Genomic DNA, 24,062 nt, shown 5'->3' with positions numbered 1-24,062 from the left:
GAAGATTTAGTATTCCACCATGTGCTCTGAATTCAGATTCTCATCTGAAATCCCAGCTCTATAATTTGAGCAGAATCCCAATTCTGCTACTGCAAAATAAATGCCTATAGAATAAATGCCTATGTGACTCAACAAAACCTCTACCAAATGTACATTCAAAAAAGATAATTCTCCTGCAGCCTATCTGCCTGCATAGTGTGATGGGTCCTGCCATGATGATAATGGGCCTCTGAAAAAGTCAACTTCAATGAAATGTTTCCTTTATAAGAGTTGCTGTAGTCGGGTTGTCTCTTCACAGCAACAGAAACCCTAAAACACACAAGGACACGCACACGTTTTCAAATCAGAGGATGTCCTGGAACTGGGAGGAGCAAGTGGACATGGTCTTCCCCCTAACCAAGAAGGTAACAGCAACTGATAGATAGGGTAGCAAAGAAAATAAAACCAGTTTGCTCCCCTGGAGTCTCGTCTATCAATGGAGTGTACCCACAAGTAATGGCCAACCCAAAAAAATCTCAACGGCTGTTTTATGAACTAAAACAAACAAACAATCCACCTACCTTTCCCCCATGCCTACCTGAGCCTTGAGGGGAAAAGTTTGGTATAAGCCCCTTATTTTAAGAGTGTGTGTGTGTCCATCCATACATTTTAGCCTGGATGTCTTTTGTCATATGCCTTGTGTCTTAATATTGGTTTTGTTTTGCTTTGGTGGGATTGTTGTTTGAAAAGAGAGGAGTGAGAGAGATTAAAAGAGCAAGGTTGGGTGGGTAGAGAAGTGGGAATGATCTGGGAGGAGAAAAAAAATGGTATTTTCAATTTTTAAAAAAGCACCACCCTACCACTAGACACCTCCCCTCCTAGTAAAGGCTGTGTGGTTAACCTTCTTTACTGCTACCATATACATTCCATAATAATAAAAACTGAAATAGTAGAACCATTTCATCTGATGGCCAAGTTAAGCCAAGTTTTCTTTAGAAACTGTGTATAAACACAGAGGTGGGCAAGTGCCTACTAAAACCAGAAGAGGGTATTGGCTCCTTGGGAGCTGGAATGACAGGCAACTGAGAAACACAAACACGGGAGGTGGGACCCAAGCTCTAGTACTGTGACAGAGAAAGCTCCCCCACTGTCCTTTGCCACTTAAGTCAATATATTCCTTGTTTCACAGCCACAACCCCATTCACCCATGCCAGGGCTACACATGACCTAGAGAACATATAGTGATGGGACATCCTACCATAAGAAATGTACTGGTTCAGATATGCAAGCCACCCACAGGCTTTCTGAACAATTGGTTCTCATGTGGGAGGTGCGGTTTAGATGTGTGTGTGGGGAGAAGGAGCTTTTCTGGAGATTTCATGACCTAATCACAATTCCTGTATATTCTCTGCTTCTTAACTATGGATGCAATCAATGTGACACTAGTTCCATCATGCCTTCCCTTCTTACTGGGCTGCATTCCCTGAACTGTGAGCCAAATAAACCCTTCCTTCTTGCACGTGTACTCTATTCTCAACATCAACTCCAGCTCCAAGGTCTTGGGGGGCGGTCCAGGAAAGGTGAGGTGTGCACCCTATTGCACAACATTCTGGGTTAAGAGGGAAAAAGTATGCCCAGAAAAAAGGAGTTATTCCCATTTTGGTAATTGTGCTTTCTGGCTCTTGCCAAGAAAACAACCAAATTTTGCTCAGCATAGCTACCTTCAAGATTCTGGTGTAGGAGTGACTGTGCTAAGACGGGCTTCACTTTGTGTAGATTCAGGTGGTCTCAGAACGTATAAAACCTCATGTGCCTCTGTCTACTCATGTAGGTACCACATTGCCTGGTTAAATATTCTTAGTAATACCAGGAACTCAAGCCCTGAAGAAACCTGATCTGCAGAGAGACAAATGTGATCTTAGAAACAGCCTGAATAACATCAACAAGAACAAGAAATTGGCATATAAACAGCAATTTCACAGCCAAAATGACTTTGAAACAATACAAATGAGCAAGTCAGTCGTGTAGAAGGCTCTACAGATAAGAATCCTAGCTGCCTGAACCAGAGTTTGATCCCCAGAACACACGGGATGTAGTGGTCATATACAATCCCAACAGTCCTATAAGCAAGAGGGAGAAAAAAAAAAAATCAGAGACTTGACCAGAATATCTAGCCTAAAGTATGTGGACCAGCGGCATTATAAGCAGGAGAAACCGTATTTAACAAGGCAAAGGGTGAAACAGGATTACCTCTGTGTACCTGCACACCACTTGGTGCTAATACAAGATCTTTACTTTTGTTCATAAATCTAAATAGTAGCATTACTACAAATCCTGGATGACCGTCTAACTTCTTCTCATAACACCAGTTAGGAAAAATTATATTTAATTGCTGGGAAAAAAAAAGATAGAGAATACTATTAAGGCACTGACTGCTGCTCCTACATGACATGCCTGTTCCCAAACATACAGCAACCTCAATCAGTGGTTACTATTGCTCTACTCTTGCTCTAGGATTCAATCCAATGACTTCTCATCACTCAAATATTCATGAATTAAACCAGGAAGAATACTGTATAATAAACCAAGAAATACTATCTACAGAGGGCTTAGAGTTTACTCTGTTGCAACCAAGAAATAGAAAAATGCCATCTAGAATTTACATAATTCTCCAAATGACCCTTTCGAATACATGTTGGCTAAAATGAGCACTGCTGAAATTAAAAGGATACTCAGTAGGTCAAATTGAAGGGATGGTCAAAGGTTAAGAGTGCTTATTGCTCTTCCGGAGCTCCAGGGTCCGATTCCCAGAATCCACATGGCAACCCACTCTGGCTCCAGTGCCTGAGGACTGATGCCCTGTCTGGACTCCTCAGACCCTAGGTTTGCACATGGTACACACATAATACATAAAGAAAAAACACCCATACAAAAAATAGTAAGAAGATAGAGCACCATCTTAAGACTGTAAAACAGGGGCTGGAGAGATGGCTCAGCGGTTAAGAGCACTGATGGGTCTTCAGAAGGTCGTGAGTTCAAATCCCAGCAGCCAGATGGTGGCTCACAACCATCTGTAATGAGATCTGATGCCCTTTTCTGGTGTGTCTGAAGACAGCTACAGTGTACTTATATATAATAATAATAAGTAAATCTTTAGGCTCAACCAGATAAGCAGAGGTCCTGAATTCAAATTCCCAGCAACCACATGATGATTCACAACCATCAGTAAAGCTACAGTGTACTCATATACATAAAATACAGGCAGTGGTGGCGCACGCCTTTAGTCCCGGCACTTGGGAGGCAGAGGCAGGTGATTTCTGAGTTCAAGGCCAGCCTGGTCTACAGAGTGAGTTCCAGAACAGCCAGGGCCATACAGAGAAACCCTGTCTCGAATGAGAGGCAGAGAAAGTAAGAAATTTGAGCCAGTTTCCTCCACTTTTCCAGATCTGTTTGACAATCACAGGAATAAATAAATCTTTAAAAAAAAAAGACGACTGTGTAAAACAAGTTGGGTACATAGTAGAGTTCACAGAAGTGGTCTCAGAAAACCATGCCGGGGCTGGTGAGATGGCTCAGTGTGTAAGAGCACCCGACTGCTCTTCTGAAGGTCCGGAGTTCAAATCCCAGCAACCACATGGTGGCTCACAACCATCTGTAACAAGATCTGATGCCCTCTTCTGGAGTGTCTGAAGACAGCTACAGTGTATTTACATAAAATAAATAAATAAATCTTTAGAAAAAAGAAAAGAAAAAAAGAAAAAAAGTCAACAAACAGATCCACTCTATAACTATTACTTCCAAGGAGAAACCATGGAGTATTCAGTTTCCAATTAAAGCAAACAAAAGAGAACTACAAAAGAGAACTACAAAAGAGAACTGGTGTAACACAGTAGCAAACAAAGCCATCTCAGACAAGAGAGAGGTTAAAAACCAAAATCCAAATGATTCTCTGATTTCCATAATCATCATATACACACATGAGAAACTGGAGGTTGTAGGGAGGCAGAGGGGAAATATTGGAAGGCATATGTGAGCTATAACATGGCAGCTAGTTAGTACACTCTAAGTGCTGATTCCACTATTTCCAAAGCCAAACCTATAGGACAACAACAACAACAACAAGGTCTCTTCCTGTGGTTTTCTTGTTTGTTGTTAGCCAAGTATAAAGTGGAACATGAACACGGTTCATTCACTAATCTATACGCAATAAAGGAACATACAATAGACTATGAAATATATCACACCTAGAACCAGATAACAACCAAATGTTTTCTGATTACTTTAGCATTCATCTTTTAAAATGCTACTGAATGAGAGGCAGAGAAAGTAAGAAATGTGAGGGTCAGTTCCCTCCACTTTTCCAGATCTGTTTGACAATCACAGGAAGAGACTGAGCATTCTGTTAGGCACCCAGGCCTTGTAGCTACTGGTCAACAAGGAAGCCAGCAGGGTGCTCACAGGTTGGTAGCACATAGCACAAAGGGCAGTAGGTTTTTAGAATATTTCCTCATGTAGGGTGCAAGTCTCCATATTCCAACAAGATCATTAAAGGTTCCTATGCACTCACTGGGTAGATTGATTACATACATACATACATACATACATACATACATACATACATGAATGATAAATAAGTAAATAGATGTCACATTGAGTTTATAACCTCTAACAGACTGACACACCTTCCCAAATATTATTTTGTAAAGAAACATAAAAATATATCTATAAATACAATAGGATGTCTGAAATATATATTCATACAGCCAAAACTCTTAGCTTAGTAAGCTTGCTTGTGCCCAGGTCAGAACAAGGCACAGAAAGACTCCATCCAGTTCCACTTTCAACTCACCATTTACCGCCTTCAGGCTCCCGGCAAGGCCTTCCCCATGCTGCCTTTTCTGTGCATTCTTGAATTCCTTTAGGGACAAATACAGGACTTTTCGTACAACTCTCTCTTCTGACCACGGGATCCCATCGCTGTCATCCTGTGGAAGGAGAATTACTGAAAATCAGGCACACAAATATTCAGACCCATATTTCACTGTAAAATTCCTACTGGGTGCAGTGGATATATCTAACACTTGATTAAAAACAGATAAATTTAAGGACACCCTTATCTATGATGTAAAAATCCTGGACAGAGTGGGGTGATGGGGTGTTGCATGTCACATTCCTAACAAGTATTATATGATCCAGTGCCAGAGTATGAAATGGTAATACATTCCTTCTGCGTAAAACTCAAGGAAATCCTCCAATGAAGGAATGCAGCAAATACCCTGATTTCCTCATGTACCCCCAATATCCCCATCAAGGATTTCCTAGATTAGTGGTTCCCAACCTTCCTAATGCTGTGCCCCTTTAATAGAGCCAGTTTCTCATATTGTGGTGACCCCTCCCAACCATAACAATATTTTCACTACTTCACAACTGAAATTTTGCTACTATTATGAATCATAGTATAAATATAATGTTTTTCCTATGGTCTGAGACAAGCCCTGAGACAAGAAGGGGTAGTTCCATCACTCTAGGCTGAGAACTACTGTTCTAGATAAAGGAAACAAGATACCACTTCCACCTTGCCCTGACTAGAACTCCTTCACCTGATAGGCCTGCCAAGATTGTATTCTGTTTCAGGGCAGCACCTTTAGAGGACCAAGAAAAAGGAAGAAACTGTGCCAACCTAACCTAAAAATTACAAGTAACTGCTAAACCTGTAATGAGAGGCATGCCACCAGGGACTTTCAAAAATCATTAGAACCAGCAACATGAGGTTTTTAAGTAACACCCCATTTGTGGAATTCAAATAATTAATCAAGAGGCAGATGATGCAGATATATAACACATGAAGAACAAAATGTGACCGAATTAACTTTCCCTTGAGTTTTCATATGACTGTCCAAGTAGATAATCTGCAACCAAACAATAGTGCTAACTACAGGTGGGAGGTGGGCTTATCGGGCTAAAAGCCGCCTTTGATACATCCAGGGCCTAGTCATTAAAGCTGCCAGGTGTAATTCTCTAGAGAAGTACCCAGTCTCATTCTTTCCGTGTGTCTCCACAACAATGATGTAAGATTACAAACTAATATTTCCTCCATCAACAGTTTATAAATCACAAAGTCCCAAAGCAGCTCTGCCTATGAAACTCCAATGAAGATTTACTGTTTTCTGTGAAGGCTGGAGTCTTTACCTTGACTAGGGCTCTAGATAAAAGAATCAACTACCCCACCCCACAACTGAGGTCTATTTAAAGACTAAACCATGGAAGGTGGAAATGCCTACAAAGAAAGCCACATTCAAGGTTGAGTTACTGACACCAGCAATTTTATTACACCTATAAATACTTTAAATTTGGGAGAAGCAGGGTATGAATGGCAGAGATTGTAGTTTCAAGTGCTAGACATTAAAAAAAAAAAAATCACACATATGCACAACTATTCTTTTATCATCTACATGGCTGGTCAAAACCTATCACCTTAGTAAACTGACTTAATAAACTTACAGACTCAGAGTTCTATCTAGAGGGTCCCCACTGCTCCCTAGCAATGCATGGTACACAGAGCAAAAGTCCTAGTGAGCCACACAAACATTCTGCTGGGGCTATCTCCTCATTCTGAGGTGCCATACATAGAACAGTCTACAGAATGATAGGATCAGGATAGAAGCCTGAGGGAAAAGCACTGAGCAGAGGGCTTCATCCTTATCTCCCTCCTCCCACAACCCACCCCATTTTTCCCATACTTAACTTCCTACTCTTCAACCTTAGACAACATCTACTGTGAAGTGCCTGAAATTACAGCCATGTTGATGATTTAACCTCTGCTAACTTTGTATTATCCAACAATCACTAAACACAAAAGGCTTGACTACATCTCTCCTTCTCAGCAACCCATTTACATACTGCCTCTAACACTCTACCCCACCTAAATGAAAGAAAGAGAAAATCTTTATCTGAATGTAGGCATGGACATAATTTGCCAGTCATAGAAAAACATTACACATGTGTTGCTCATGCACAACCATATGTGTATAGGTTCCTGCTTTTCTCTATCTTCCAAGAGTCTCATGCCCTAAACCCTTTGTAAATCTAGCTCTCCCTCCCCACAGATAGAAAGTTAGTTCAATAGTGAAAAGAAATTCCTCATACCCAAGCAACAGGTTCGCTATGATTTCTTTTCTTTAGCTACTTATTTGACAACCTTTGGAACAATCCTAAAATATTATTTTTTTAAATGGATGGGGAGACAATTGGTCAGGAAGCAAATTTGATATTTAGGCAAAATACTTTTGACAGAAATTACAATGCAAAATCCTCACTTGGTTCAAGTTCCAAAACAAGAATCTCAGGAAGTTGGTGGACACACTGGACTAGGGAGACAGCTCAGCAATTAGATGTCATTTGCCACAACCTACAAAGATGGGAGGGAGAACCAAATCCACACAGAACCAAATCTTGCAGACCATGTACAGATGACCTTCATGGAGACTCAGACTATGAAAATGCTACTGTCTGCATTGATACCAAGGTCTCCTAAGTGCTCACTGATAGCCAGGCGCCCTCAATGTACTTCATGAACTAATTGTGACTTCTTTGCTCAGCTGACAGTGCTGGCGTGACAAATCTGAAAAAGCAGGATGGCCAGCCATTTCCTCCTCCTAGGGTAATATTTCAGGTACCAGCAGTTAAATCATTGTACAAGACAATGATATCCTGTTCCAACAACAGTTTAAAACATGAAGAAGCTGGGCATGGTTGCGCACGACTTTAATCCCAGCACTCAGGAGGCAGGAGCAGGCGGATTTCTGAATTCAGGGCCAGCCTGGTCTACAAAGTAAGTTCTAGGACAGCCAGGTCTATATAGAGAAACCCTGTCTCGAAAAAAACAAAAACCAAAAAAACAAAAACAAAACAAACAAACAAACAAAACAATGAAGAAAGTATCAAACAGTAAAAATGGGGGCTGAAAAGAGTCAAAGTACAGGCTGCACTTCCAGAGGACCCAGGTTTGTTTCCAAGAAACAGTATGGTGGTTCGCTGTAGTTCCAAAGATTTGAAACCCTCTACTGGACCTTCTGGATTTGCTGGCACTATACACACAAGTGGTGCGTGCACCAATCAAACACCCATATACATAACTCACACAATAATAAATAATATTACATAATAATCCACTTAAAATAAAGTGGAACTAACCAGTGCTTCTTGATAGAGACTAAGCATTTCCCTGGCAGTGAAAGGCAGAGGGATGAAAGGCACTGCCAGAGAAAGGCTGCAGAGAGGGCATAACTTCAACTTGGGACATGGCCACTTCTGTCACTTTGACACTGGGAAAAGTTTCCTTCCGCAGAATCCTCTCAGATCAATTCAATGCTAATCCATGCTTTAAAACTCTTTTCTAAAACATCCCCAAAAAAAAAAAAAAAAAAAAAACCTGGTAAAATAATTCATGGCCAGAAGCCAAAAAAGCATCCAGGAAACTTTCTAAGAGGGGGTGTACCCTCTGAATTTGATTTTAAAATAAAAACATGAAAAGGTTTTCTCAGAACCCTTTCTTGGGATAAAGAAATGAGCCTGAAAACACTAATACAAGGAGTTTACTCCCTAAATAAATGTGGCTTTACTTTGATCACTGCCCTTTTTTTAAAGTTACAGTTGAAATTGGATTAGGAACTTCTGCTGAAAACGATTTATTTCATAACACAGCTCTGACAGACTGAACCTCAGGCCACCAGCTGTGCTTTTATAAAAAACTGCTGGGTAGCTGCCAAGTCAGCTCTTTTGCGTCTGAACATGTCAGACATCCGTTGTCAAGTAGGTAGTGGCATGGCAGGAAGATATCTACACATTTTGCCATGACGGGGTACATTCAGGACAGAGTAGTCAGAACTAATCCCTCCTACATCTCTTATCCTACCATATTTAAAGATGCCAGATCTACAGCAGGATTATCTGAACTCACACAATGTACAACGCAACAATTAAAGCACTCACACAAAATTAAATAATGACTTAGCTATAAAGTTCCATCATAGGAACTTGTTCTAGACAGTACTGTGTACGACACTGGTTAAGATTTCAAGTGACCATATGAGCTATTTGATAATGCATTTTATTACATCATACTCGGTGCCCATTCACATAACCATCCTGCAAGTGATTCCAACCCTGCCTGCTACACATGGCCTTCCCATCATTCAGAGAAGGTATATATATAGCATTCTGTGCAGATGCTCCTAAACCCACCACAGGATTATGCCACTGTTAAACCCATAGTAATTTAAAAACAGTGAAGTACAAAATACACTGAGACATACAGTTATGTTGTCAAACACTGTGCAGTTCCAACTGGAGTAAAAAGAAAATAATAGAACATACTTCTGAGGAAGAGATCTAAAAACATATTTCACAATATTATGGCTTCTACTAATATATACTACTTTCACATACCATGAAGGAAACCAGTGCAATGTCAGGGCCAAGCGTATAAGACAATGCAGTTTACAGTGCAATGTATGTATGCATGCATGCATGTATGCACCCATGTGCGTATGCATGACCACGCACATACCAACACACACACAATAGTATATTTGTGTATAATATAAAAATATATAATATTTTATATGCTTTTAAATTACTTTCCAGAAATCAAGGCTATAAACGAAGACACTGGAGACTGAGGCCACTCAAAGCCATTTGACTGTGATTCTCTCTTGCCTCTACTTCACTCAAAAACCCTGGCTTGTGAAATACACTCCTTCCCACGGAACATTACTGAGTTTCTTTACAAGCTCAATCACTATCCAGCTGGCTTATCGGCTCAGCAGTAAACCAACAAAAATTAGCATCAGCACATACACACCTCTACACTGTCCATCCAGACAAATTATACCAATCATTAGGTTTTACTGATAGTCACGTCTGCAAGTCTGACCATAAATATTACACTAGTGTAATTATTATAGAAACAGCTAATTGTGCCTAGTGTCCATCCCATACTAAATACCCTACCTTACATGGAATAGATTGCATCTATAGACACACCCTTAAATACCTGCCCCACCCATTCTACTACTTCCTTTCACACTGGAATGTCGCTGTGCACCACATAGTATGTTTCCAGCCTTCTACCTTTTATAATAAGCCTATGAAACATCACCACACTTTATTTATATAACACTGCGGATCATATCCTGCCTTCAATCTCATGATGGTTATAGGGAGCACCAGAACAGCAACACAGGAGCGTCAAAGGAAATCTGTAAAAAGTGCTGAAACACACGGCGAACAAAATACCTATAGGATAGGGCTTGGTAAGACACATTACTGATACTACTATTCAAGGATGAGAAGAAATAGTGTATGCAACTTTAACCCTCATCAACTTTAATGAAAACTATCCTAATTGCCCAGGAGGAGGAGGAGGAGGAGGAGAAAGAGGAGGAGGCATGCTATCCTTAATAAATTCATTTACCATACATAAGCCTCCTCTTTTTCACCTGCCACACTAAAATCTCATTGATGTGCCCATCACACTTTAAAAGTATGCCCTCGGCATCTCAATGCACATGACCTCTGGGAATCTTTAACATTTTCCTTCCACCATGTGTGGTGGTAAGCCCCTTTAATCCATCTCCTGAGTTCAAGGCTAGCCTGGTCTACAGAACCAGTTCCAGAACCGTCAGAACTACACACAAGCCCAAACAAAACACTCAACAAACCAAAACATGAGATGCGTTATAACACATATTTAGTCTCCTGGCCTACAGGCTCTCTCAGCATCCCTCTGTTGGTATGCTTATATGCATGGCTGACATGCATTGCCCTCTACCCTAAACGTTCCAGGCCCAGGAATCAATCAGGCTCTCAACCACCTCTACAAAAGGACACCAACCAATTCCTGTCCCAAATAGCTTCACTCCTCAGACTGTCTCTAAAACAACTTCCTATCCACAAGAGGTCCTTCAAAATATAATCCAAACATTTCCGTTCTTCTCCCCTCCCCTCACTGTCAACACTGACCAACTCCTGCCCCCATTAAACCTGCCTTCATACTATATTCGATTTTAATTGGCTCATTTCACCACCAGTAAATTCTATCAATGGCTACCTATGGATTGTAAATTTGTAGCTTTTTGTTCTGGTTATATGTTCACTTTTATTTGTACTATATAAATGAGAGGCTGACCTGGAACTTGCTATGAAGAGTAAACAAGAAAACCAAATGACACTAACAGGATAGTCAGTATACACTATAGACATCCAGCTTCCATTTATTCTGGGACGAGGAAATTATTCTCTGCCATTAAATTTATGAGACACACACTTCAACATCAATCAGGCTCTCAACCACCTCTACAAAAGGACACCAACCAATTCCTGTCCCAAATAGCTTCACTCCTCAGACTGTCTCTAAAACAACTTCCTATCCACAAGAGGTCCTTCAAAATATAATCCAAACATTTCCGTTCTTCTCCCCTCCCCTCACTGTCAACACTGACCAACTCCTGCCCCCATTAAACCTGCCTTCATACTATATTCGATTTTAATTGGCTCATTTCACCACCAGTAAATTCTATCAATGGCTACCTATGGATTGTAAATTTGTAGCTTTTTGTTCTGGTTATATGTTCACTTTTATTTGTACTATATAAATGAGAGGCTGACCTGGAACTTGCTATGAAGAGTAAACAAGAAAACCAAATGACACTAACAGGATAGTCAGTATACACTATAGACATCCAGCTTCCATTTATTCTGGGACGAGGAAATTATTCTCTGCCATTAAATTTATGAGACACACACTTCAACATCAATCAGGCTCTCAACCACCTCTACAAAAGGACACCAACCAATTCCTGTCCCAAATAGCTTCACTCCTCAGACTGTCTCTAAAACAACTGCCCTACAGTGAACGAATAAATATATCTATACCTCACTTTGCCTAACTCAAGGCACCTGCAAATCCTGGATAAGTTCTCAGATCCTATCTACCAAACACTTCTTTATTTACTTGATTCCCTTATTGAGAAGGTGTCAAGATCTCAGGCAGAGATTATTTCAGTATCTTTGTCACCCTCAATCAAAGCAAATAGATACCAGGCAATTAATATTCATGTTCCACGAATAGTGACAATTTGCCCTGTGATTCAACTGTAAATCAACAGTGGACTTTCTCATGAAATAAATACAACAGAACACCCCGACCTTTTTTTCATAGCCTCGCATAAACAGGAAGGAAACAAATAGGTTTCATTACCAGCCATGTCTATCTCAATTACCTGACAATGGCTTGTGGTTTTATAACAAAAAGCAAACAATTCCGTAAGATGCTTACCACAAGAGGTCTGCTGCAATAAGAATCTTCTTACATTAGTCCTAATCTAAGGATAAGCTTTAGTTTATTTCACTATTCTACAAATGTGTCTGTTTCCCATCTACTCTTCCTTCCTTTCAACCTGGAGCTCACATTTTGAGCTTCTTTTAGTTGGCTAGGAAACACCAGTGAAACTCCACTAGCAGAGGCTACAGACACTGGACACTGGCACACAGCTGTGACAGCTCAGGCCCTCACTCTATTTTGATGTGGCCTTTGCCTTGAATAAAATAAACTCACAATCGACGTTCTAAAGACAGTACTGGCATGTCTGTGCTCACACCTTTAATGAGATCACTATTGCATTAAACTCTGTATTGTGGAAGTTCTCTATTAAGTCTAATTGGCAGGCATTTGGAATTAGATGGTATTTGTTGAAGAGATGAAGCTTTCGGAAAATGATACTTGCAAAAAAATAGACAACTGCTAAAACAAAATCATAGGTTATCAGAACATTTTATTTCCTTGAAAGTAATTGCCTGAAAATGAGAAATCAATATTCTCCTAAATGGTGGGGGAGGGGAGCAATGCACACAAGGGCTCTAGATGACACAAAACATTTTATTCACTGAAACATAAAACTAGCACCTGCCACCTTCCAGGAACTGAACTATACTGCTCCACAGCTCCGACTGAATGAGGAAATATCCTTCCGAGTCACAGACAAGCAGGTTCTGTTCTCCCAACATTACAGAGGGATGAAGGGATACAGAATAGCAGCATGGCTACAAAGGATTGACTGTTCCCTGAAGCTATCAGAGGGAAGAAGTTTGAAAGGACTGATAATTATTTTATTTCTGTATCCTCTCCTTGAGAATATGTGTTCACACAGATCAGAGGACATCTTATGGGCATTGGCTTTCTGCACTGTTAGTGTCCCAGGAATCAAACTCTGGTCACAGATGCATTTATCCCTGGACCTTATCACCAGCAGTTAAAATGATTCAACAGAGCCCTCCTTCATCAAAAATAGCAATTAAATACAAATTAATTGGTTAGAAGAAATGTTTTTATTTACATTTACATTAACTGCTGGTGAAAAAAACTGTCATAATAAAGAAAATTTTTAGATGCCTGATAAGAGTCAGATCAAATTCCTGACCTCAAAGAAGCCATTTTCAAAATTTAACAGAATTCCCCACAAAGAAACATAGCGGGTACTCCCCTAGAGAAAATGTTCTCTGGTAATTACCATAAACAGGAAAGGGAGCCAACTTTCTGAGTGACACTACAAGAGCAAGGGGGGGAGGGGGAAAAAAAACAAAACACCTGTGAAATTAACATCACAAAAAAATTATATGGACAAGGTAGGGGAGAGTGTAATTACCCAAGTGAGATGAGGACAGGAAAGGGGGTGGTTGTGAGCTACACAACACAACACACCCCTACATGGCCGTATTAAGGAGAGAACACCGAAACCCAATGCAAACCATTTTTGGCCTTACAGAGAGTAGAGTGCAACCCACACTGAGCAATCTACACTTGAATTTAACTGAAAACGAATTTCTTACTGCTCCAGGTGTTATTTTCCATACATTCCTTTAAAGCGTCTTTTATTATTATTTCTTATTAACTTATTTGTATGTGCACACTTGCTGTGGACCCTTTAACCTATCCAAATAGTTGCTGGGAGAAGGAGTGGTTAACTGGAAGTATTTTGACCCACTGAGCCATCTCAAAGGTCCACAAAACCTCTTTAAAATGTTTTTAAATCTCTGGTTTAAAAATCAGAATAAAATAACTTATTCTTCTAAAGCATTTTTTTAAAAGCCTCCATCTATTCAAGAAAACATGTATAAAAGGACCTATTCATAATGTTGCTATCAGTTGCTAGTTCCCTTGTACAGTTACCTATTACAAAGTACAGCTTAAATCCATTGACAGTTTTCTATTGACTATATTGAAATGGTTCTTAAAAATATAAAAAACAATATCCATACTAATAAATGTGATTTAAAGCTAGTATTGATTGAAAGGTATTTTTTTTTAAATCTACACATCTTCCCCCTTGGACCCTCCTCACTAGTTTTATTTGCTTTTTCTTTTCTCTTTTTTATCTTTTTGAGGTGGAGGAGGGAGTTAAACAAGGTCTCACTATATAATCCAGGCTAGCCTTCAATTCACAATCCTTGGCTTCCACTACGGCCTAGGGCCACAGACATATGACTAACCTACCTTAGCTGTCTATCAGCAGCTACACTGCTACCTGCAAAACCTTGTGCTATAAATGCCTGTAGTTGAACTTCCTCAACTTTGTTCTGCACAGCCATGACAGACATTCGTTGATGAGGAATTATACAGCAGTCACAAGGTAAGAAGACCACTGGGCGGTCTGTCTTCCTAGGGACTAAGGTTTGAGCATACCAGAATAAAACTCGGAAAATGACTAATGCAGTTTGGAGCTCTGGTTCTTGCTGCAGTATTCCATGTAAACCAGCACACACTTTCTTGCCCTGTCCTTTACAAGCAGTGCTTTCAGGCAGGTATAACTGTAGAACTCAGTAAATAGAGCAGAGATCCTCCTACTGTGGTTAAAGGTGTGTTGTGTTGCACCATCATATGTAGGTACAACTAAGAATTTTAAATATCATACCATAAACCAACACCTTATTTCGACTTACATACCCACACAAAACATACACCATGACGCCCACCCTAAAAATAAGCAAGAAAAAGGGGACACAGCAGAATTATTAGCAACAGCAGGAAAACAGTAAATCTAAAACCAGACTGGATTGCATAGCGTAATAAATAAGTTAACAAACCAATACACTGCCCAAATGCCTATCAACTGACAACCAAAATAAGGTACGTGAATTAAAAAAAAAAAAAAACAAAAAACAAAAAACTTTCACCCATAAAAAAATAATTTTTAATAAATCTTGCATCTGGGCAATTTATCACTGTGTATCTTTTCATAGTAACTGGTATAGAAGGTGCCATGCAGCTATGAAGTGATTCCACTGATATAAACCCATGATACTTAATTTGACTTAAAAAATTCAAATTACTTTGAAAATGTTAGCCCCAGTAAAATTAACTTGGTAAAAGTTCTAGAAGTACCATTAATTGAACAAACATATCAATTGTACTGTCATTTGATTGTATGCAAAACAAAACTAATTACTTTCCTTCAATCAAGACTGCAAAAAGTAGTGAATGCAAAGGAATTATTAGTGCAGCCACTGTAAACAAAGTACAAGTTCGTCTGAAATGTGTTTAAAGCTGTATGTCCACAGTTGCCCCTGTAATTTAGACTCACAACTCAAAAGGACGGGGTTGTGAGATTGCTGACCAAATATGCAGAAAGGGGAGGAGGAGCCCATGTTCACAAGGTTAAATACAAGGTTCTTATGGATCCCTCCCCGCTGCGGTCAGCAGGGCTGACTCTGCCTCTCTCTCCTCTCTCTTACACCTCTTTCCCTTTGCCTACTTTACTTTAGCAGATCTTCTTTTCTTATTCAAATGCTACTTTTCCAAAGTATTCTACAACCAAGTCTAAACTGTTTTAACTTTCTTTAGAGAATACATTTCTCTTCCTTAAGGGGGAGAGGTTGGGGCTGGTGAGATGGCTCAGTGGTTAAGAGCACCCGACTGCTCTTCCGAAGGTCCGGAGTTCAAATCCCAGCAACCACATGGTGGCTCACAACCATCCGTAAAGAGATCTGACTCCCTCTTCTGGAGTGTCTGAAGACAGCTACAGTGTACTTACATATAATCAATAAATAAATCTTAAAAAAAAAAAAAAAAAAAAAAAAAAGGGGGGAGAGGTATTGGAGGAGACTCAAAGAAATTCAAAGGAGCCCCCAAAGCTAATTCAAGTAAAGTAATTTGTTCATTTCAAATTTGGACCCACACTCTATAAAAATCTGTTTTTTGACATTATGAAGGCATCTAAATGGCCACTTGTTAACTATGACCCGTGTCGGTGTATGCCCATCTATAGTCTGTAATAGCCTGTTGATCAAGAATACAGGTTTTCTCAAAGTGTCTCTACACTCAAAAAAAGTTAGTGTAATATTAGAAGTCAAAACAGTGTTGTTACATGTGTGCGTTATCACCTCTTTTCCTGGGTGACTGACTTTGGTCTTTTTTGTTTTCAGCTACTTTCAAAGAACTTAACTTCTAGCACTCTTTAGCTTCCAGTGGTTGCCTACGTACCCGGCTTTGCAGAGACACACACGCACACACCCCGCAAGTACGCATGAGTACCAGAGTTCGTTTTCCTCTCCTGCCTGCACCCTACCCCTTCCATAAGGATCTGTGTGATACAAGCCATATCTCCCTTGTAACGGACGGGGCACTACAGACAGAGCACTGGAAAGAAGCCCCTGCGCTGAAATCATAACAGATGTGGGTAGATATGGAGAATTGGCTCAGGGGTTTCCTGGCTGTTCTCATTTCTCAATGAAGAGGATGGAAGGGTAAATCATTCAACCGTGATGCTTCCTGCATCTAGGCAGACAACTAAGCTCTGCAACATTGTTCGCAGACTTAGTATTGGACAGTATACTGTTTTAGAATAAAATGTACCCTGTACATTTCTGTCTCTAAAGTGCTTCCCTCAGACCTAACATTTTGAAGTCCAAATAAGAGCCCTGACGAGAGATGAGAGCTTTCTCAGATGGGTACAAGGTTTCTATTGTAATTAAGTAAGGTACTCAGTAGGCCTAGTTAGTGTAGAAACAAACCCAAAGCAAAATCACAAACAAATGCCACTCCACACAAGTTGCTATGCTCCAACAACCATAATCATTTAGTCAAGATGTGAAAAACAGGAAACTACACTGTGGTGAGAATGAGAAACTGTGCTTTGAAAAGCAGCTTGCCTATTCTCCCAATCAATAGTCAAGATACCAAACAAGCAACAAGCCAGAATCAAACCCATGTCCACACAAATCATCTTCATTGTAAACGTATGTTCAGACTGCATACTCAAAATGACTAAGACACACATGTCCAAACTAATGATTTCCTGGACTCCAAGAATGCTTTTTATCAATATAAAATCTCTAATTGAAAGACAACTGCCTTTCACACCCTAAAATATCTGTTGTGCTACCTTTCACAGCTTCCTTTCCCTTCACTGTCAGAAGCAGTGCCTGAATAGGAAACCACAGATTTTCTGCTCCCTATATATTGGGACAAACAAATGAACAAATTCAAGACAGGAGGTTACACCAAGAGATGACCGCACATGTCTTTTGTGAATCTCACTCCGACCTCCCAATGTATGTATACATTCTCTGCTGCATTGGTACCAACAACAGAATCCAATGTGTGTCTCCACATGAAAACATACTGTCAGGAAGCAGGAAGGACAATGTCACAATAATGTGACATTTAGAGTTCCTAGTCTCCTATAGAAATCTCAGAAAATGCTGGCATGATTTAATTAATACATTTATCTGAGTTCAAGAAACAAGACTTAAAGAAATGGGAAAGATGTATTTAAGTGTGCAAAGTCTACAGTTTATATGGGCAACTGCTCTTCCTTGTACAAGTTACTGAGCTACTACTTACTCTGTACATGTGAAAGATGGCAGAGTTGATTAGGACTGTTTTTAAAAAGAGAGAAAAAAACAGCCTAGAGAAACCCAATATATATTTGAAGTATTTAAAATCCTCCAGTTCAGTACAGTGTTTTTCTTTAGAAATAAAAATAGATACTAATTGTAAAAGTTGCCAAAATTAACAACTCCTGCAGGCACTACATACATGCACTGGGTGCACAGAAATACATTCTGGCACAACAACAACACCACGTACACATGAAAGAAAACTAAAGCAGCAACTTCAAGAATGACAAAACCATTTTCATTTGCCAGCTCAAAAATACACTTCTCGTATGGCAAATTATGTAACTAAATACCTTATTATCATTCTTAGAAAAATGATGAAATCTTACACCATTGAGCAGGTATGCCCATGATATATAAATTAATCATACTTTTATACAGTATTTTCACTCTAGGCATCCTAAGTAGTTCATACTAATTCTAATAAAGTATAACTACTGTTTTATTATGATTAGTTATTAATCTCAACGTTCCTGATAGTAAGAATCCGTAGTAATAAGTATGCATGGCAGGAGGAGGAACAGAATTCAGTGCTATATGGTTCTGAGCATCTACTCTGGACTGAGGAATGAGAAGCTAATGAGAGGTGTGAAATGGAGCTAACAGAGTTTAAAGAGAGAGCCAAGAATCATCGATGATCAGAAAAATGAGCCTGGGCAGCCTTGAAGAAGCATGAGAGCAGAGAAATAAGGATGTGTCTTTTCTTACCTACCAACAGAAGCAACCACCAGTGCCAAAAGAGTACACATGATACACTACATGAAAGTATACATGTACACATGAGCTGACCACACAGCAAGAGTGCAGAAGCCTGAGAAACTTCCAGGCAGAACTCCTAAGTTATTCAATATGGGGGATGGGAGGGCATGGACACAAATTAATATGGAATATTGCTTGGCCACAAAAAAAAAAATCTGTAAATCAGAGACATTTTTAAAAGATTTCTTTATTTAATGCATGAGTGCCCTGTGTGTATATGTACACCTGCATGCCAGAAGAGGGCATCAGATCCCAGTATAGATAAAACCACCATGCAGTTGCTGGGAATTGAACTATGGAAGAGCAGATTGTGCACTTAAGCAAAGAGCCATCTCCCCAGCCCTGACCAAGAACATCTAAGCTTGTGACATAAATGGTTTGTACTTCTAGTAACAGAACACTACATCACACTATAAACCTAAATTTAACATGTCAATTCATTTCACATGAAAGAGAAATCTAGAAAGAGTAACAGTTCATGAGAAGGATAGGGCTAAAAATAACCCAGGCCACCTGTTTCATTAACCTGATCCAACAGAATTTTGCCACCTTGTAGAAGGAAGGTGTGAAGAAGTAGCTGTGTGTGAGTAAAACGGACAAATGACTGATTTATTCACAATAATGTCTGGTTTTCAGACATTATTGCTTACCATTACTAGCTGGAGGTATGCTCTATTTTCTTCATTATTGATGAGAACAGACAATACTCATATTTTTACTTACAAAAGATGATGTATCCATGAAAACAAATAGACAAAATAAGACAGTGCCATTTCTCTTGCCTGGTGATGGGAATCCCCAGGAGAGCTATCCTATTTATTCAACAAAGCACTACCAAAACACTACAGCCTAATCCTCCCTTTCCTGGTACCCAGGTCCCTTATCCTTCAGCTTTTCCTCAGAAGATCTTCCAAGCAAAACAGTCAGAATTCAAAGCTCTTGGGCAAAAACTGTAATTATCAGGCTGCCAATGCCAAAAAATCCAGCCACACTTCTAAAACAGTACTCTTTAATTTGTCCTCTACATCCAGAATGAACAACCCTTTAAATAGAAATGGGAATTTTCCAACATGGAAATAGCTCTTTAGTGAAACCACTCTTTCGGACTAACCCAATTAGGCCCACTTCTCTCACACAGGCATAAACTGGAACATAGAATGTGACTATGATAGTAAATGGAAACACTAAAAATGTACCTGCCCACAGAGTTCCACTTTCAAATGGAACATTTTTTCTTTAGCAGCTACCACCACACCAAAAGGAAGTCCCATCTTTGAGTAGAAACTAAGACCTAAAACAGGAATTACATCCTGCATAGCTAAGAAATCAATATAAACTTCAAGGTCAAAAGTCATGAACATTAGTTATGCTGTAAGTTAAGAAGTCTCACTGGACCCGGGCAGTGGTAGTGCACGCCTTTAATCCCAGCACTTGGGAGGCAGAGGCAGGCGGATTTTTGAGTTTCAGAGCAGCCTAGTCTACAGAGTGAGTGCCAGGACAGCCAAGGCTACACAGAGAAGTCCTGTATCGGGGGGGGGGGGGGGGGAGGAGGAGGGAGGAAGGAAGGAAGGAAGGAAGGAAATAGGAGGAAAAAAGAAGAGGAAGAAGGAGGAGAAGAAAAAAGGAAGAGGAGAAGAAGAAGAAAAAAGAACAAGAAGTGGTCGTTGTCTCACTGGAAATATTTCCATCCCTAAAGCACACACTATTAACTTAAAATTCTGCTTCTGTACAAATGCTGTTTTGTGGTCTTAATTAGCCAGTTTTCAATTGATTTGCCTCCGTATACTACAAAAATCCATTTAAGAATACTTACTTGTTGCTGAAGAAATACTCTGATCAGTAAATTGTTCGTCAACCAAGCATGAGACCCTGAGTCAGGACACACAAATCCTCACATAAAAAGCTGGTCACCACATTACAATCTTAATGTTAGGGAGTTGGAAACAGGGGGATCCCTCAGGCTTGCTGTTCACCTAACTCTACTTATATTGGTGTCTCCATGTTCAGTGAAGAGACCCTTTCTAAAAGGTCGTTTCATTCATTTTTTTATTACTTATTGCTTAATTCCTAAATGTTCACCTTCTAAAAGTTTAGGTGTATAATAAATAACAAAGAGTACAATACAGCTTTAAGCAAACAGTCCATTTTCACTGCTCTAATTAAGCTAAGCTGACTCCCTCTGCACTTGACACTCAGCTGTGTGTGTCTATTATGGTATACACGGGGCCCAGGTGAAGCAAGCCTTATGGTGATAGTGAGGACATGACACGTGGGTCATCAACCAACTGCAGGAGAGCTGAGGGAAATGCAGCAAGGCCACACCAAAGCCACTAATCTGCCCTACAGACCAGAGACACATCAGCATAATTGAAACCAGAATGTGAGAAAGCCAAGAAAACTTAAAAGAGGTGCAAACATTCATAAGAGGAGGAGCAGCATGGATTTAATTATTTCTACTATACATGACAATTAAGAATAACTAGTTGAAAAACCACAAGACAGCAGACAGTAAAGAAAAAAAGTTAAATGCTGACTGCCATTAGTATTAACAACAGGAGTTTCTGACACCTGCCATAGCTACTGTGTAATAAAAAATGAATTGTTCTCCTAGTATATAAATATATATGAATTCATTAATAGAAACCAGATTCTTTGGAAAAGGCATTTGAAGGTACTTCATGGACCAGTTACATTCAGCAAATAGATACTTTAGTGTGCATTTGCCAGGATTAAAGAAGTCAGAGCCTCTTCAAAGCTTCCACATACAGCAGACAAAAATACAGAAGATTTTCACCAGACATGATTCACTTCAGTATTGCCTAGACCAAGAGCATAAAAAGTGGGTGCCTACTTTGTAAAATTCTTCTTGTATCACAGCCCTAGTAAACTCTCAGGACACACCCATGAGAAACCAAACTTGCATACTTAAGAACCAGAGCTGAGACTGAAGCCCAACCTGTCTCCACAAAGCTAAGTGGATCCTAGAAACCAAAGGCTACAATTAACACAACCTTGCGGCGATAAACAAAGAGAAGGAAAGGGCATTCCTCTTCAGAGCACGGCCAGCACAGGGTATTTTAAGAAAGAATAAACTTATAAGACCTAGAAAAGTTATAAAATTCACATAAAATACTCTTGATTTTATTCCTAACAATGCAACACTAGTAAAAATGTCAACTAATTTAACACAGTAGAGAGCATCCAGAACTAAATAAAGACCTAGAAATCTTTTATTAAGAGAAACCCTTAATAAAAGGCACTACACACTACAGCAAGGTTTGGAGTTGCATTCCTTTAAACCCAGCCCTGCAGAGGCAGAGACAAGTTCCAGGCTAGTGTGCCTTTTTTTTTTTTTTAATTGCTTTAAGTTAACTCAAATATCTTCATATTCAGGTGGTAGTGGCCCTAAGTTTGAGGCCAGTCTGGTCTACAGAGAAACTTCCAGGACAGCAAGTGCTACACAGAAACGCCCTGTCTTTTGCAAAACCAAAAATAAAAAAATTTGAACACAGGACCCATGCACCCCATGAAAGCATTAAGTGCCAAGTGTGGGCCACCTCCTTATGTGCCCCCTCCCCCAAAAACCTACTGTTAAAGACACAGAACACAATTTGGAGGCAAGACAGAAAAATGAAGTCAGAAGTGACCTATATAACCTTCCTCCCTGAAGGCTACCTTCCATAGTAGCAAAGCTATCCACACCACTGGGAGAGCATTACTCAGTGATGAACTTTGAAGACTACGATCCAGTGCCTTGCAATGGCCACTGTTCAATAACTGCAGGCAAAGTTGTAGGGGTAACCATTTAATGAATTGGAAACACGTTCCACAGATATAATTTAGGTCTGGTACTGTGAAAACTTAGTCAGAGGCCCGTAGCTTCAGAGGTTACAGACATTGAAGGGGAGCCTACTAGTGATTAGTAAATGCACTCTCAGGTTGCCTTCTAAATACTGATACCTACAGATGCGTGCTACTCTCAGCCTTGACAAGCAAAGGAGCTTCAGCAGCAGGCAGCAGTTTATGGAAAGCCTCATCACTGCTCAAGTATTGAGAGGAAGTGACTGCTGTATACGTTTTCCTACACGGAATATCTATAACTATGGGGAGGAGTGTGGGGAAATGGTGCCTTCAGGACATGTCATGGTCCTTGGTACAATTATGATTACCTGGACAAGATCAAGTCAAGGTTAGTCCATATTCCAGGAGGCAGAACTAACTATTCTCGGTGGGTTACCCATGGAGAAAAAGATTAACAGACACGAAGGTAGGAGAGGGTTCTGTAATTTAAGTGGAAAATCCAGGTAGAGGGTAGATATGATCAAGATGCATTGCAGGCACCTATGAAATAAATGTTCTTTCAAGAGGGCTGGGGATGATCTTAAAGACAACCATAAAGCTGGACAGCAAGAAAGAAGAGTCCAGCTTTCCTCCAGCTTAATCTCTCTGCATTAAGCAACCAAGAAACTATACCATACATACAACCCATCCACTGAGAAACTAGACACCGTTAACAAAACTTCTTGCTCCAAGGCAGTTTCCAACAATCTGAAACTGCAGCTCTATGCCCTCTTCTGGCCTCCATGGGCACTGCATGCATGTCATATGTGCTTACTAACACCAAAATAAACAAATGGAAGGGGAAGGAGAGGGGGAGAAAGAGAAAAATTCCTCTTAAGACATTGAACAATTTTCCCACACACTCATTCAGATGGAAAACTCTTTCCCAATCATACAGGCAACAAGCAGGAAGGACCTGTCCAGACCTTCATACTTTGGGGGCTGTAAGTTCCCAGACAAATTAACAAAAGCTAAATAAATCAAGCAATACATGTATACAATGATCCTAAACCACAATGAGTTGAATTAAGAGGAGAGAGCTTAGAGTGGCAATTTCCCAGGCCATTCAGGTAAATGGTCCTTGCATAAATATTAAACTAAATTATAACCCTGTAGTTTTTAAATGGAATGGAGATAAACCTGTATACATGTATAGGTAATTAAGTGGAATATAAGGCTTTAAGACTTAGACAAGGCAGTAACTAGAAACTTCATGAGTAGCCCCCAAGAAAGCAATAGAAAAGCCACCGAGCCAGGTAAACAGCTACAGTTCACACCACAACCCCCAAACCAGAACACTCACAGCCCCTGTGAATCAGATGAGTTTTTTTTTCTTTTTTACACCTACAGTGACTTTGTCTCTCTCAATAAATTTTATTTTCAAGATGGGGGGGGGGGGGGGGGGGGAGGACCAGCAGCCCAAACAACAAGTATTGACCCAATGATTCATATATATGCTGTACTTTATAATTTCTGCAGAGCATACTATTAATAAAAGATATCCATGAACAATAAGAATTGAGAGATAA

General features: G+C 39.9%; 1 protein-coding gene across 5 annotated transcripts in view; it reads right to left on the bottom strand.

The window, feature by feature from the left end:
• Positions 1–24,062, bottom strand: part of Jarid2 (jumonji, AT rich interactive domain 2) — a 190,870-nt gene that overhangs the window by 93,300 nt on the left and 73,508 nt on the right. For all 5 annotated transcript variants that reach the window (NM_021878.3, NM_001205044.1, NM_001205043.1 and 2 more), the window contains one exon: positions 4,829–4,964. In NM_021878.3, the coding sequence (NP_068678.1) occupies positions 4,829–4,964 (136 nt within the window). The remainder of the gene's footprint in view (positions 1–4,828; positions 4,965–24,062) is intronic.

The sequence above is a fragment of the Mus musculus genome, chromosome 13, assembly GCF_000001635.26.
Source record: "Mus musculus strain C57BL/6J chromosome 13, GRCm38.p6 C57BL/6J".
Classification (NCBI taxonomy): domain Eukaryota; kingdom Metazoa; phylum Chordata; class Mammalia; order Rodentia; family Muridae; genus Mus; species Mus musculus.
Note: the sequence above shows the minus strand (reverse complement) of the source record. Positions and strands in the feature narration are given on the sequence as shown.